This window comes from Sorex araneus, chromosome 5, assembly GCF_027595985.1.
Source record: "Sorex araneus isolate mSorAra2 chromosome 5, mSorAra2.pri, whole genome shotgun sequence".
Taxonomy (NCBI): domain Eukaryota; kingdom Metazoa; phylum Chordata; class Mammalia; order Eulipotyphla; family Soricidae; genus Sorex; species Sorex araneus.
The window spans coordinates 49026130-49042057 of record NC_073306.1 but is presented as its reverse complement, the minus strand read 5'-3'; the positions used below and the strand labels follow the sequence as shown (position 1 = coordinate 49042057).

The following is a 15928-nucleotide window of genomic DNA, read 5'->3' as shown; positions in this document are numbered from 1 at the left end:
GCTATCGCTCCAGCCCTCTCTTTTGAGTACTTTCTATTATAGCAATCTGCCTGTATAAGAAAAACCCAGGGGTCAGAGAGATGGTACAGTGGGCAGGGTTCTTGCCCTGCATGCCGCTGACCCCTGGTTCAATCCACGGCACCTCATATGGTTCCCTGAACCTTGCCAGGGTCAGTGCAGAGTCGGGTGTAAGCCCTGAACACAGCCAGGTATGGCCCCAAAACCAAAAAAAAATAAAAAAAAAAAGGAAAAATTGAAGAAAAACTGGCTTTCCTTCTGAGTGTCTCCTTTAACCCGTACCCAGAACACTTCATTTTTGACACTCCTGCTCACCAAACATGTGGAGGTGTGCCCACACCCCGTGGAATCTAACCCTGTCTTGCTGTGTGCAGGAGACACTGCAGCCGGAGAGCTCCCTGGGGCCAGCTTCAGCCTCGCCTTCCCATGAGGGAGAGGAGGAGGGTGTGGGCTGAGACAAAGGACTGGAGAGCAGCTGCCAGTCCCTGCAGGACACAAATGAGGGCAGAGTCTGGGGCTGGAATCTGCCTGGGCTGGGCCCTGGCCGGCTCTGCTGGACACTGTGCCCTATCTGATAAAAGTACTGGCCCTGGTCTCCAAGCAGGACAGTGTGGCAATGCCAATTTGATACAAGTCGAATTCTAGCATGGGACACTTTTTTTTTTCAGTTGTTGTTGGGGGAGGGGGGCCACACCTGGCAGGACTGGGTGGCCAGGAGGTGTGTGCCGCTGGGCTGGCGATTGAACCCAGGGGCTCACATCTGCAAGTCCTGTCCTGTGCGCCCAGCCATGAACCATATTCCATGCCTGGCACGGGAAACATCTTGATAGAATTGAGTCGAATATAAAATTACTACTTAAAAATGACCGAGTTGTTTATGAGACAAATCCGACCCTTACTCTATTGTTTGCCATACCTGACTTTTCATTCTATGACTGACCTAACTCCATTCCTGATTTCCATATCTGATTCCCTCGGCGCTGTGGAACATTGGCTAATTCCCAGAGTTGACAGCTGGCATCACATGGAACTCAAAGTGGAACTGAGAACGTGGCTTTGGGTTTTTTGTTTGTTTTGAGGGGTCACACCTGGCTTGTGCTCTGGGGTTACTCCTAGTGGTGTTCAGGAAGCCATGCGGTGCTGGGGATCAAACCACGTTTGATCGCATACAAGGGAAGTGCCTTAACCACTGTGCTATCTCTCTGGCCTTAGAAACCTTTTTTCCTACCACTTGATAGGAAAAAAAGTTATGATTTGGTATTCGGAATAAAAGTCCTTATAAGAATATTGCAGTGTCAATGCATCCGAGAGTCAAGGACTACTTCAGACTGTGAGACTTCAGACTCTAAGACTAAAAGATTTTAGGGCAGGCTCCCAAGTGAAAAGCCAGAGGTCCCAGAGGGGAGAGAAAAAGGCACCTCTTGCAGAGTATGAAATATTTAGTATCCTTAAGAAGGTGGGCTGTCTGCCTGGAATTCAGCCATCCCACACTGTTCTGGTAAGGTCAGGCACAATCTCCTGGGGACAGAAGAGGGCATCATGGCTCAGAATGGCCCTCCTGCCCACAGTGTCCAGTCCGAGAGGTGGACATGCTACAAGCAGAACCTGCCTCCCTGCATGAGATCTATGGCAGGGCCCTAAAGCAAGCAGCTCTGAAAGCTTCCCCCCAGGACTGTAGACCACACAGACTGAAGGAGTCTGGGGACTGGTGGGGCTGACCCAGCTACCTTGTGGACAGTCAGTCACCCCATCTCAAACTTTCCCTTTTTTAGTTCTAGGGTTTGGGGGTTGGTTTTGGGGCCACACCCAGCAGCACTCAAGCCTTTCGCCTTGGCTCTGCACTCAGGAGTCACTCCCGGCAGACTCAGGGAACCATCTAGTTGCAGGGGATTGAGCCAGGGTCTGCTGCGTGCAAGACAAATGCCCTACCCTCTGTATCTCTCCAACCCCTTGAACTTTCTCTTTCTGCCCAAAGCTCTTTCTGCTTCAGCACCATCATGTTTTCTGTCAGTTGCAACTAAAAGACAGAATAGAAATCTACACGTCCTAATGTGAGCAGAGGCTCAGTTAGTGATGGCTCTCCGTGAGCCCTTTAAGCTCTGCTACCTTGGAAGGGGGTCTTGATAAATGCAGTATTCCAGGTAAGATGAGGGCTATGTTTGCATCAGACAGGATCCCCATCCTCAGCTGACTGAACTGTGGAATCAGCAGAGATCTAGTGGCGCCGAGAGATGAGTCCAGATCTCCAAAGCATTAGTCACCGGCTGCTCCCACTCCCTGGGGGCCAGTGGGGCTGCGGTTCCAATTACATGGGATTGATGAGGGACCTCTAGGATGATGAAAGGGGGGGAGAGGAGATGTCAGGGCACATGATAAATCACCCAGCCTGGAGAAGATGGGGCCAGTCTTTACATTTCTGCGGAGGTGGAGCTGGATGGGGCGGGGTGGGGGGGGAATAACACAAGCGCAAGGGCTGGGAGATAGCAGAAGGATTAAGGTGTTTCCCTTGCATATGGCCAACACTGGTTTAAAACCCAGCACCCCATGGTACTCCCAATTCCCCGAGAACCACTGGGAGAAGTCCCTGAACAGAGATATGGGAGTACCCCTGAGAACAATCAGGTGTGGCCCAAAAGCCAAAAAAAAAAAAAAAAGACTGAACAATAAATTCAAGACTCAGGGCATCTGGGACTTAGACCCTCATCCTAGCTCTGCCATTAGCTAGTAGCGGTTTTTGGGGGGTGGGGGTGGGAATGGTGGGCTTGGTGTGTGGCTCAGTAATAGGAGTACAGACCTTACATGAATAAGAGCCTGAGTTTGATCCCTGACACTTCAACTAAATGAATCTAATAAAAACAAACCTTGTGGGGCTGAGGAGGTAGCTGAAAGGGTTGGCGTGCATGCCTTGTGTGTGGAGGCCCCGTGTTCAGTCTCCAGTACTGCATGGCCCCCAATCTTCCTGCCCCCCGAATCTCTAGGTGTAGCCCTGAAGGCCCTCGGCACTGCACTGCTGGACCTGCACAGCCAGGCTCTCCCAGCAGTGGCCGCTGGGCCCCTGTGAGCATCACTGCAGAGCAGCCCCACCCAAAACCAAAACAGCATTGACTCAGCTTCTTAGGACATTTACCGAGATCAAATTGGGGATGATTTTAGCCCACAGAGGGTAAAGAACAGATTCTTTTTTTGTGAGGTAAGAATGAACAGGAGTTATGAGCACTAACTTTGGAACCTAACTGTTTGTTCCAGTCCTTGCTCCAGCACTTCCAAGTTGGGTGAGTGTGGCTACACTAGCAAATCCTTCTAAACCTCTTTTCTGCTCTGCTGTGGGAGGATAACATGGCACTACCTTTCAGGAATGCTGTCAGGATTAAATGATACAACATGTGAAACATTTATCACAGTATCTGGCACGGAACAAGTGCTCATTAAGTAGTAGTGCACTAAGGCAAAAACAAAATATGGCACTTTTATTATTAATAGCAACGAAGATTTGTCAAGTGCTTTGTCAATTACAAAATGCTCACTTCTAACACTGAGACCCCGGCTCCCACCCTCAAATCCTCAAATGGGCAAATCAGTGACCCCATTTTGCAGAAAAAAAGAAAGTCTCTGAAGGGTCCACTGGCTCCAGATCAAATGGCAAAAGAAAAGTGTCAGAGTCTGAATTCAGCCCTGGATGCAACTGCATGAAGATGAGTAATTATACATGCACACTTGGCAGGCCAAGCATCTAGGGACCATCTGGCTTAGCGGGCCGAGGAGGACTGTATTTCTGAGCAGCTTCTTTTTTTAGATGAAAGCAAGATGGGGAAAATAAGCTGGCAAACTGCTTTCCCTCGCTTTCAATATTGGTGTGGTTTGTGCTCAGTTTTGCTTCCTTCTAGTTTGCAAATGTACATGTCCAGGATTCTTGGTTTGTTCCTTGACTGCTGTGTCACTGGCTCGGCCCTGAGCCCCACAGCTGGGACCTGGGAAAACCAAAGGAAAAGGAAGCAGGGCAGCTGGAGACATCAGAGGGCTGGGAAAACACCAGCTGTTCCAGAGCCTGCTAAAGGGCCGCAGGGGGTCGAGGGGTAAAGGGGAGAGGAGACAGAAATCCCTCTTCCCCATGTCAGTCAACAGGAGGATGCCTTTCTCATCCAACAGATGGGTCTTGCCCTGGAATAATACAATAAAGTGCAATACTAAATATGGCACAGAACATATTTCTCTTGGGGAGCAGGAAGCCAAGAGATCAAATGTTAGTTGAAATTTAATTAAGAAGGCTTTCAAAGAAGGTTCATGGAGTGAGAGGTGGGCCTACAGGATCAGCAGTATTTGTGTGGAGAGAAAGGTTGAATGAGCCTTGCAAACAAGAAAACACCTTGCTGTGATGGACAGAATGTGAGCATCCTAATGAGTCTAGTGTGATCTCTCATGTTCCTCTGTCATACTGTAGGCACAGGGATAAGTGGTAACCTAGAAGGAGAAGGGGGAAGATAAAGGTCCCTGCAAGGATATGTCATGAAATTAGCAACGGACACTCTAAGAGCCTAGTAATCCTGAGGAAGGCCAAGAGGGCTAGCTGTGTTAGGATGCCGACTAGACAGGAGCTATGGGCTGTGTGGTGCAAAGGAAGAACTCAACCAGCTTTAGTTTGACTTGTCAGAAGGAGGAAGGATCTAGGATCTCTGTCTAATTTACCTTCCTTCCTAAATGCTGCACATTGTGTGAACAGAACTTCACAACAGGCCACAAAAAGGCCTTCATGGATAAAGTCCTATATTAGGAAGAGAATAAGAAAATGCAAAAAAGGACTAGAGAGTTAGTACAGTGGATGAGGTGTCTGCCTTGCAAGCAGCCAAGCCTGGTTTGATCTCTGGCACTGCATATGGTCCCCAGGCATCAACAGGAGCGACCCCTGAGCACAGAGCCAGAAGACCTCCACGTATCTCCCTCCCTCCATCCCCCCCCAAAAAAAAACCTGGAGAAAATACAAAAGAAACCCCAATATATCTTTGTTTTTGAAAATAATTGCTGGGATGCAATTTATTAACACATACCAATCAATATGCAGGATTGCCTACCTTACTGAAAAGTCATTTATCTGGTGTCTTCCAATTCCCTGGAGCTAACTGAAAGTAGGACAAAGGATCAAAGATAGAGGTAGTACTTCTAAGCAGTCAAAGGAAGTTCAAGCACAAAATTCAGTGTATTTAAATTTCAATAAATGAGTCCCTAAAGTGGCTGGGGTGATAGTATAGCAGATAAGTTAGCACTTGCTTTGCACACAGCCAACCGAGGTTTGATCCTGGGACTCAGAGCCTGCCAGAGTGATCCCTGAGTGCAGAGCCAGAAATAAGTCCCGAGCACAGCCAGGTGCCCCTGACACCCACAAAGGAGCCCCTAAGCACTGGACTATGTGATTTTAAGTAACTGTAAATAACATGACACATCACACCTTTGAAGGAAGCAGTGAGCTGCTAGGAGTTGGCACGTTAAAGGCAATCAGAGGTAATGGCTGGTAGTCTGTCCACAAGGGTGACAACACAGACTATGGAAAGCAACCAAAGAACTAAAAGGACAGATGATGTGGACCACAAAGGAGATGAGCAAAACAGCTCCCACATCTTCCCGGCCCAAAAGTGCCGATACTCTGACCTCAGACTTGAGCATAACATATTTTGGTTCTCTTGGGATAACAGAATGTGAGGTATGGTCGGGTGATTTGCTTCAGCCAATGACATGTGAATGGAAATAGATCACTTCTGGGCAGGAGCTTTAAGAGGTAGTAAGATTCATCAGAGCCTCTTCCAGTACCATCAGTGTGACAGCAACTCTTCCAGGGAATGGCTGGTGTGCCTGTCAGGGACCTCAAGGTAAGATAAAAACAATGAAAGGCCCACAGAGAACTAGTCATAACTTTTTGTTGCCTTTTTGGGAACTGCCTGCTGCTGCATCTCTGAGACAGCCTGAACAGTTAAAGGAGGTTTGTGAGAAGCATGCACATTACTGTTCTTGCATTTTACCAACACCATCAAATATTCTATTTTGCGGCTTAAAGGATCATGTTCAATTATATGGAAGATTCACCTGGACAAATGAGTCATCACCAGAACTGAATGGATCCAGTTTCCAAACAACTTCTTTCTCGAGGATCCATATTTATAAAAATACCTGCCTTGCTTATGGGTCCAAGGTAGAAAGTGGGTCTCAAAACAATGTTTCCAGAATTTTTCCTCAACAATGTTTCCTTAACACATTTGGAACCAGCTCCGGACACAAGGGGTGGCATCGCCTGCTCTAGCCACCACTTGGGGTGAGGGCTCTGTTATGTATCTAATTGTGCTCTCAATAAAAGCTAATCTATAATGTGTCACTGAGTCAAACAGTGAGACAAGGGTAGTCTTCTAAGCATCTATGGCACATTTACAAATTTGACCTCACATTCAGTCAATGAGTCAGTTTTAGGATGAAAACCATTATGGGTCATTTTATTTAAGCAATTCAAGCAGCTGGAAAAAAATCTCCTATGTTTGAAGGTAAGAAATATACTTTTAAACTGCCCCTGAGGTGGTGCTTTTTTTTACTTTATTCTCCTGAATTATTGATAATACTGATAATCATTTTATTATCAATAATTATTGATAATCATTTTAGAAAGGCAGGGATGGAGGGGCCAAAGAGATAGCTTAGTGTGTTGAGCATATGCTTCGCATGATGGAGGTCCTGACGCGACGACCCCTACAAGGCATGGTTCCCGGAACAGCACCAGATATGACCCCAAACACTGAGCTGGATGTAGCCTTGAGTACCACTGGCTATTACCAGAAGAAAAGACAAAAAAGAAAAAAAACAGAAAAGAAAAGCAGGAATCAAGAGTGGAAAGAAGAAATGGATTCAGTTAGCAGTTGGTGGAGCTAAGACTCAACCAGGTGGTAAAACTCTATTCTCTAGACTAAGTCTATGTCTCACGAGTATTCACATGCCTTCCCCACCCAGCATATGATGTTTCACCTCTGAGGAAGAATAGCACCTAAGACCTCATCCCAGATGTCGTTGGTGGCAAGGTGGACTGATTGTTATTGTATAGGGGTATCTGTCCCTTCTGCTCTCACTCAGTTCTGCAACTTGGAATGATGTGAAAGTCTAGCAGAGTGGAGAGAAGCCTTTCAAGCTGAGTTTCCTGTTCAGCTCTGAACTAGGTCCCTAGGAAGACTTTCTTCTAAGGTTGTTGTTTTTTTCCCTACGTGGGCACAAGTGATAAGTGATAAGAAAGACAGAAGGAAAAGTTACTTCCAGATGGCTCTCTTCATCTTGCGCTAATGCAGATAAACTATTTTGACATATTGTTGGATAAGCACAGGTTTTGGGTGATTTTGGAGGGAAGAGTGGGAGGGCATTGGCCACACCCAGTGGTGCTCCGGGCTTCCTCCTGGTTCCTCACTCATCAATCACTCCTGGCAGAGTTAGGGGGCCATTTGTGGTGCCAGGACTGAACCTGGGATGGCCCTATACAAGGCAAGTGCCTTACCCACTGTACTATCTCTCCAGCCCATAACAAGTATTAATATTATTCATACTTATGAATAGGGCCAACTCAGTCTGTGTCTTGACTTCAATTTGAGGTCAGGGCCTCCAAGCCAGAAGACAGATCACTACATCTTACCTCAGATGTCATGAGTAAACTAGAGGCTCCTGACATCAGCGGTAAGAAGCTAGACCAACCTACATGCTCCTCTCTCTCAGGGTGGCCTCCTAACCTCTTACTGACCAAACTCCCTCTCCACTCTGGCGAGGGCTACTTAACACCATGGGTTGGTTTTGTTTTAGCAAAACTCTAAGAAAACCAGAGCTCTTGAGGTTCCCCTTTCATACCTCAGTTTCTCTCCCTATGCTATGAGGACAATGCTGTCTGCCCTCTCCATGGACTCACATGGGTGTCAGCCCAGAACTATGTGTCGGGCTATGAGAAAGTTTGAAGAAACAAAAAAATCAGATGACGGTCATGCAGAAAATTAAAGTGCTCAGAACTCACCAAGCATCCCTGGGAGGAGAGAAGGCTGAGAGGCAGGAGGAAAAAGGCCAGAATGGGCTAGAGGTTCTGAAGGTGGAAATTTCACTTCCTCCTTCAGCTTCTTTTCTTCCACTGCAGAAGCTATGTTGGCCCCAAGTGAGGGAGTAGACGGTTTGAGATAAAAGAGCTCAGTTTAAATCTGATTCACTCCCCGGCCCCATCCCACTGCTTGTTCCCCACAGCATCAGGGTTCAGGCCACAAGAAGTCAGCCTGGCAATCAGTAAGTGATCCAAGTCCCAACAGGAGTTCAAAATCAACAAGTTCAAGATCAAAGTGTCCATTATCCAATCACCAGTGTGATTACATCCTCTCAATCTGTGAAGAAAGGTCATTTGACCATGTTCTGAAAGGAGACTATGGTGTCCAGGGGCAGGCTCCAAATGGGAACTCAGTGACCTTTCACAAATGGCCAGTTACACCTACAGGCTGGACAGGCAGTGTGGGGCCCCTGGGATGAGCGATGGTCCAATGCCTTCAATAAAGTTGTTCCATTGATCAAAGTTCTCTTCCAGATCTGAATGGGGGAAAAAAAAAAAGGAAGCCAGGTAAATTGTTGTAAGTTAGATCACAGACTAACTACCAGGGCAGAGAGATAGTAAAGGGACTAAGGCACTGGCCTTGCACACAGCTGAGCCTGGTTCCATCCTAGGCACCACATATGGTTCCCACCCCCTGCACCGCCAGGAGTAATCCCTGAACACAGAGCCAGGCATGATCTCTGAGCACAGAGGCAGGACTACAAATAGGTATGACCCCTAATTTTTTTAAATAAAAAATTTAAAGTTTTAAATTTGATTTAGCGGGTCATTCTGAAGAGGGGACCCGGGATAGAGAAGGGAACAGGTTATGACGGCTGATGTTGGCTGGGAGCAGGAATGCTGACAGCTACCCAGTATCTGCAGAATGTGCTTCACAAATGTCTTGCTTCATCAAAAACAACTTAATAATTATAATAATAGATGATGACATTTATTCTTTCAGGACAATTTTTTCATTCTAAATACTGTGCTGAAAATGCATTGTATTCTGTTTTGGTTTTGCTTTGGGGCCACACTCAGCAGTGCTCAGGGGCTACTCCTGGATAGGCACTCAGGAATCACTCCTGGTGGTGCTCAGGGGACCATATGGATGCAGGGATCCAACCTGGGTCATCTGTGTGCAAGGCAAGTGCCCTACCCACTGTACTATCACTCTGGTCCCAACATGCTGTTTATCATTGGAATTTTTCCAATTCCCCTGGTGAACTAAGTTCTATTATTAGCTCTAATTTACAGTCGAGGAAACTAGAGAAGTTACCTGATTCATCAAAGTCCATTATAGCTGGAAAGTGACAGAGACAGAATTCAAGTTCTGGTTTCTTCCTGGTCGTTTCTAAAAGAGTGAGGAAACTGCAAGCCTACATCCAGGCTCGGGGATGTTGAACAAGTAAAGGTCCTTCACCTCCCAATCAGTGGGCACAAGTCTACTGTCAGGGCACAGGAACAGGACAGCAACATGGGGCAGCAGCATAGCCCTAAGTATGATTCCATGGATGATCTGGGATTAGAACCAGACAGATGGTTCAACAGTCAGAAAGGGTCCAAGTCCTCAGGCTATGGGAGGAAGGGCCAGGAAATGAGGATGTCTCTGGTCAAATCAGCACCTGGGACAAGAGGCAGGGACCCCACTATCATCTTTGAATCTCCAGTGCCCCGCTTGGGATGGAGTAGGCCTCCAACAAGCCAGTGTGAATATTCACAAACTCCACAAAGCCCTGAGCACACCATGATGTTCCAGTCTGTTGGTGGTGCTAAAACACATCCACACCCAACAGGAGCTCTCACTGGCATTGGGCTCACCATGCAGCAGCAGAGGTAACAATAGAATTCGTCACACAGGGTGTGAAAGGCAGCAGTGCTACATGCTAGGGACCTGAGAGTGAGGAAAGGAGTTTAGGAAAGGCAACAGGGCGGGCTGGGCTGGGAAGGTGAGGCCACAGCCGACTGGGACATGAGAGAGTCAGGTGACGACAGGCCTGCCTCGTATTGGTGGGCTTCACTTACTGCATCCCTGTGGCTCACAGAAACTGCATTTGTGTTTTTCACAAAGGGCAGGTCTGTGCCAACCCGTTGTTCACCAAGTCCTCCCTTGTCATTTTCCTAACACTGTATGCTCACTTCATGTCTCCCTGTGGTTTTATACCATGAGGTTTTATACATGGGCTTTTAGACATAGTGCTCTGGCGTATTTTAGACAGACGATAGAATAGTATAAATACAATTTTATAATGCCTAGGAAACCAAACTTTTCGTGTGATTTTTTTTGGGGTGTGTGTGTGTGGGGTCACATCTGGTAATGCTCAGGGTTTACCTCTGGCTCTGTACTTCGAGGTTACTTCTGGCAGTGCTCAGGGACCATAGGATTGAACCCTGTAAGGTAAAAGCCCTCCCTGCTGTGCTATCCCTCTGACTGTGACTTTAGGTGGCTCTATACATTTGGTGACCAAACTGGGGACAAGCTGGGAAGCTGTTCGCAGGGGGATGGTATCTCAAACTACATGATTTCAGGAAATAGAGATACTGAAGATGTCTCTACATGAGTCCCAGAAACAGCAAAGACAGATGATGACAGTCATTCAGAGGGGAGAAAAGCCACACAGCATGGTACCTGGGAGGCAAAGATGGGACTTCACGAGCAGTGAACCTTGATTCTGACAGAAGCTGCTGAGAGTTGCCGTGAGACGAGGAATGAGAAATAATCACTAGATTCTGGAAGTGCTGGCCACTTTGTCAAAAGCAGTTTTCACAAACCCTGGGTTGCAAAAGCCTACTTGGGTGGACTTTTCTTTTTCCTTTAGTTTTGCTATGGGGCCACATCTAGCTCAGGGCTTACTCCTGGTTCTGTGCTTAGGGATCACTCTTAGTGGGGCTTCAGAGGACCACATGTGGTGTCGGGGTTTGAACCCAGGCCCACTTCATGCAAGGCAAGCACCTTACTCAGTATACTATCTTTTTGGCCTATGACTGGGGTGGTTTACAAGAGCTTGGGAAGAGAAGAATCAGAAAAATCAGGACAAACATATTCAGCGTAAACCTGAACAGGTACCTTTTCACAAATCCTGGGAGATTTAAGTAACTGGTCATCGTGGGGTTCATTTTCACTTAAAGTTTTCTTTCTCTCCCTACTGGCACCACTTCACCAACAAAGTGATATTGACCCCCCTACATTCACCCCAATAAAATAAAAAAACTTTGATTAAAATGGAACAAAATCGGAGGGGGTAAAAAAGAAATTAAATTAAGTGGAAAAAGAAAAAAGGCAAGGGCCAGGCTCATGCATTCCCTCTTGTAAGTAACAAACCTCTATTGTTTCTAAGTTTGCTGACGAATGTCTTGCAATCATACTCAGAACACCAGGACCCACCAGTCAGGGCACTGATTATCAGTAGGCTAAGACCGAAATTAAACATTTGTTTTTCTTTATAGGAGTCACCCAGCAGTGCAGGGGGAGGGGGAGCAGGTGGCACTCCTGGTGCTGTTCAGTCCAACAGTGTGACGGTTCAGTATGGACTCAGTGTTTGACCCTGCAGTGCAGTGACTGGGGACTTCCTGGGACAAGCCAGTGGTGCCAGGGGTCACCAGGTTTATGCCTAGCAGTGTCAGGGTGAGTGACATGCAGTGCTACGACTGAGTTCAGGATCATTCACATGCTAGCATGTGCTCATACCTAAGAGCAATCCACCCTGCCCAAGAAAGATACTTATGGAGTCATGGAGATAGTATGAGGTTAGGATGCATGCAAGGCATCACATGTCTGCCACTAGCACTGCCAGGTACAGCCCTGGAGGCCCCTGAGTGGTCCCTTGTGGGGTCCATTTGGCACTATATTCTGGGGCCCTTGCATTACATGAAGCAGAGAATGTGGGGAGGTGGAGAGGTTTGGGTCACACCCGACTGCTCAGAGCTTACTTCTGGCTCTGCACTCACTCCTAGTAGGGTTCACAGGACCATATGGGGTGCTGGGGATTGAACCTGTGTTGGCCACATGCAAGGCAAGTGCCCTCCTGTTATACTATCACTCCTGTCCTGGTCCTCACATTGAAGCACTGGCCTGGTAAGCCAAGAAATTCATGAAGTGGCCCCAGGTCCATAGGGCATCACTTAAAAGACCCCTTCCCGCAAAGAAAAAACAATGTTTTTACTGTTGCAATATAATTTAATCTAATTATATAAAATTTTAAATTACTCTTCTTTGTTTTTAAGAGAAAGGTTATACATAATCTCATTATTCAATTTTCCAGTTTTGCTTGTTTGTATTTTGGCCACACCTGCCAATGCTCAGGGTTTACTCCTGGCTCTGCCACAGGAATTACTCCTGACAGTACTCAAAGGACCATATGGGATGCCGGGATCAAACCCAGGTTGGCAGCAGGCAAGGCATATGCCCTACCCTCTGTAATATCTCTCTGGCCCAATTTGTCACTGCTTCCTTTAAATGATGATGACGTTTTTACATCCTGGTGAATCAATTTAGAATTTCTATGCAACACCTCAGATTATATAAAATGGAAGCAATTTTTAAAGCTTTGTGGAAAGTTTTCATGTTAAGGCTAAAAACATATTTTTAGGGGCAACTTTGGATTATAGTGTACCAGGTTACTATAACTTGGTGCTCACTGAGAATCATAGACTTCGAACTGGCTTCTACTCCTAAAAACTGGTAAATACTAATATTTAGGTGACAACCAAAATTTTCTTTCACTTCAAAGTCTTCTGTGTTTTGAGACGGAGAAAGTACAGTGAATAAAGTGATTGCCTTGCATGCTACTGATCCAGATTCAATCCCCAGCCCCTCTGAGCTCCATTAAGAGTGATCCTTGGGCTAGAGCAATAGCGCAGCGGGTAGGGCGTTTGCCTTGCACGTGGCCGACCCGGGTTCAATTCTCAGCAACCCATATGGTCCCCTGAGCACCGCCAGGGGAGTAACCTCTGTGCACTGCCAGGTGTGACCCAAAAGGAAAAAAAAAAAGAGTGGTCCTTGAGTACAGAGCCAGGAGTAAGCCCTAAGCACAGCCAAGTGTGATCCCCAAAACAAAAAATAACAAGATTTGTGTAACTAGTAATTTTCCATAATGGACAAAAACTATGGTAATATTGGTTCAACTATAATACAATTATATTAATATTTTATATATTATATAAACACTTTACAAAAAGTTATAAATTTTCTATAGGAATATTATACCTGGACTTGGTACCAAGCTGACAGATTTTAGTTTTGCAAAGAAAAGCAGGCTTTCATGTTACTATAAGCAATAATTTATACCAAAACTTTGATCCCAAGGATGAAAGATAAATCCGTTTGGAGTGGGGGAGTTTGGGCCACATCCTGTGATGCTCAGAGGCTATTCCTGGCTCTGTGCTCAGATACATCTTAGCGGTACTTGGGGACCAGATGTGGTGCCAGGGACTCAAATTGGGGTCATGGCTACCACAATCGCATGCAAGGCAAGTGTCTTACTTCCTATCCTTAACCTCTCGGGCCCTGAAAGGCATTTTTTCAAGGAGAGATTTCATCATGAAATGAACTGGCAGAAAAGGAAAAATGAATGACCTAAGACATAAAGGAAAACATTGCTGGCACAAATGATGCTGGCAGAAAGTGAAAACTAGGTGACACTCATGTGCACTCGAAGGGGTTAGCCTGAGGCGGGTGTGGAGGGGGGCTAATGGGCAGTCAGCACCTGTGCAGAGGGTGGGCGGCCGCCGGCTGGGCGCCAGAGGGGTGTTTCCATGTCTGAAGAGGGGAGACAAAGTGAATCATCTGAGAGATGGGATAAAGGCAGAGATGCCAGAGGTTTGAGAAGGGGAAAGTAGCAACAGTCCTCAGGAGAGGGGGCGTGGGAGGAACTGGGAACAGGAGCCACTGTAGTTACTACTGCAGTGACACAGGGCGTGGGACACAGTGGGAGGAATTTCTTTAGGAGTGATGAGAGGTTCTGTGGAGCCACCTCTACTTATTTTAGTTCCTCACCCACCACTCCATAGGGCAGGAGAGATAGTACAGCGGGGAGGGTGCTTTTATTGCACACGGTCACCCCAGGTTTGATTCCCGGCACCCATATGGTCCCCGACCACTTGCCAGGAGTGGCCCAAATATCAAACCTAAAAAACTTCCACTGTGGTCACCAAAAAGCTCTTTTCTCTTTATAAAGCAAATTTCCTCAGCTAGAAACTGTCCCTTTTTTCAGACTGTCTTATCTCTCATCACTTGTACCCTTGAACACTGTGAGATTCTCCCCCGTTTGAGCATGACGCAAACACAAGGCACGTGGTGAAACTTCTGCTGAGCAACAGGTCTGCGCAATCACATGCTCTGTCCTTAGTGAACATGTGAACTTATAGAGCTGCTGACTGCCCACTTCCTCACCGCTGGCTTCCAAGTAGCCTCTATCCAGAGCTCCGGGCACGCTCAACACCCAAGCAAACTGCCCAGTCGCACCCAAGCCTTTGGGCCTCAGGCCCCTATCCCACCTGGGTCAACACCATTCCTCTTAAGGGAGTGACTGAAGCCTCGTTTCACTTTATATTGAACCACTAAGTCTAGGGGAGAACAACGCTACCTTCACTGTCATCCCGTTGCTCATCGATTTTGTTCAAGCGGGTACCAGTAACGTCTCTCATTGAGAGACTTATTGTTATTGTTTTTAGCATATCCAATATGCACGGGTAGCTTGCCAGGCTCTGCCGAGAGGGGCAGAGGAATAGAACTCGGGTCGGCCGCGTGAAAGGCAAACACCCAACCGCTGTGCTATCGCTCCAGCCCAACACTACCATCACTTATATGAAAGGTGGTGAAAAATAAGCACACCAGATCATCAGAGAGGGCACCATTCGTGAGTAATGAAATATTAAAAAGTTAAAGAGCTGTCATGTGTAACGGACTGATGGGTTCTCTGATTAGCATTGAAGGGTGAGTCAGAGCAAATGGGAAGGAGTTACAAAGCATTAAACCTAGGTCTTAGGTAAGACCTTAAAAATTCAGGCCAGTCTAGCCTCTTTCTGTTTTCTGTTTGTTTTAGGGCCACACCCAGCAGTGCTCAGGGCTTACCCCTGGGGCTGCACTAAGGGATCACTTCTGGTCATGTTTGGGGGACATTTTGGGGTGCTGGGGCTCAAATCCAGGTCAAACACATGCAAGGCAAGCACCTACCTGCTGTACTATCACTCCGGCCCCTGCCCCTTTCTGTTTTGTTTGGGGGCCACATCCATCTGTGTTTTGGGCTTACTCCTAACTCTGTGCTCAGGGATTAACCCTATTGCTCCAGGGACATTATGAAGCACAGGGGATGGAACTGGAATTCTCTCCTGCCCACCTCCCTTTGTTCTTTGTTCTTTGGTTATTCCTGGCTGTGTTCAGAGGACCACGTGATTCTGGGAACAGAACCTGGGACTCCTGCATGCAAAGCCTGCACTCAGACTACTGAGCCAGCACCCAGGCTCTGGCCCCTTTCTGAAGGAAACTGCCCTTCACACCCCACCTGCTGACGATTGAGCTTCATACAGAGAACAAGAGCCTGCAGAACTCTGACTGGATCAGGAAGAGGCAACCAATCACGAGAGCTCCTGGCCTGGACTGGAGAGTGGCTCCAATGGATAGTGGCAGGTAAAGATGAGCAGATACGATCAAATTGCCACTCTTAGGAGTTGGGTATCAGAAATCTTGGGAAATGCAGCAGTGAGCAGCAGGAGCAGAAGATGAAAAGATGCCACGAGGTGGAGAGAACAAGCCTCAAGAGGCTGAAATCAATCAAAATGATGAGGAAACAGATGCTACCAGCAGGAAAAAGGAATACAGAAAAGCAGCGTGAAATG

The 15928-nt window shown here is 47.0% G+C and overlaps 1 protein-coding gene across 1 annotated transcript in view; it reads right to left on the bottom strand.

Annotated features, from left to right (window-relative positions):
* Positions 1–6574: 6574 nt before the first annotated feature.
* Positions 6575–15928, bottom strand: part of PAFAH2 (platelet activating factor acetylhydrolase 2) — a 34180-nt gene continuing 24826 nt past the window's right edge. The window contains exon 11 of the mRNA XM_004603461.2: positions 6575–8589. Coding sequence (XP_004603518.1) covers positions 8495–8589 — 95 coding nt within the window. The 3' untranslated portion in view covers positions 6575–8494. The remainder of the gene's footprint in view (positions 8590–15928) is intronic.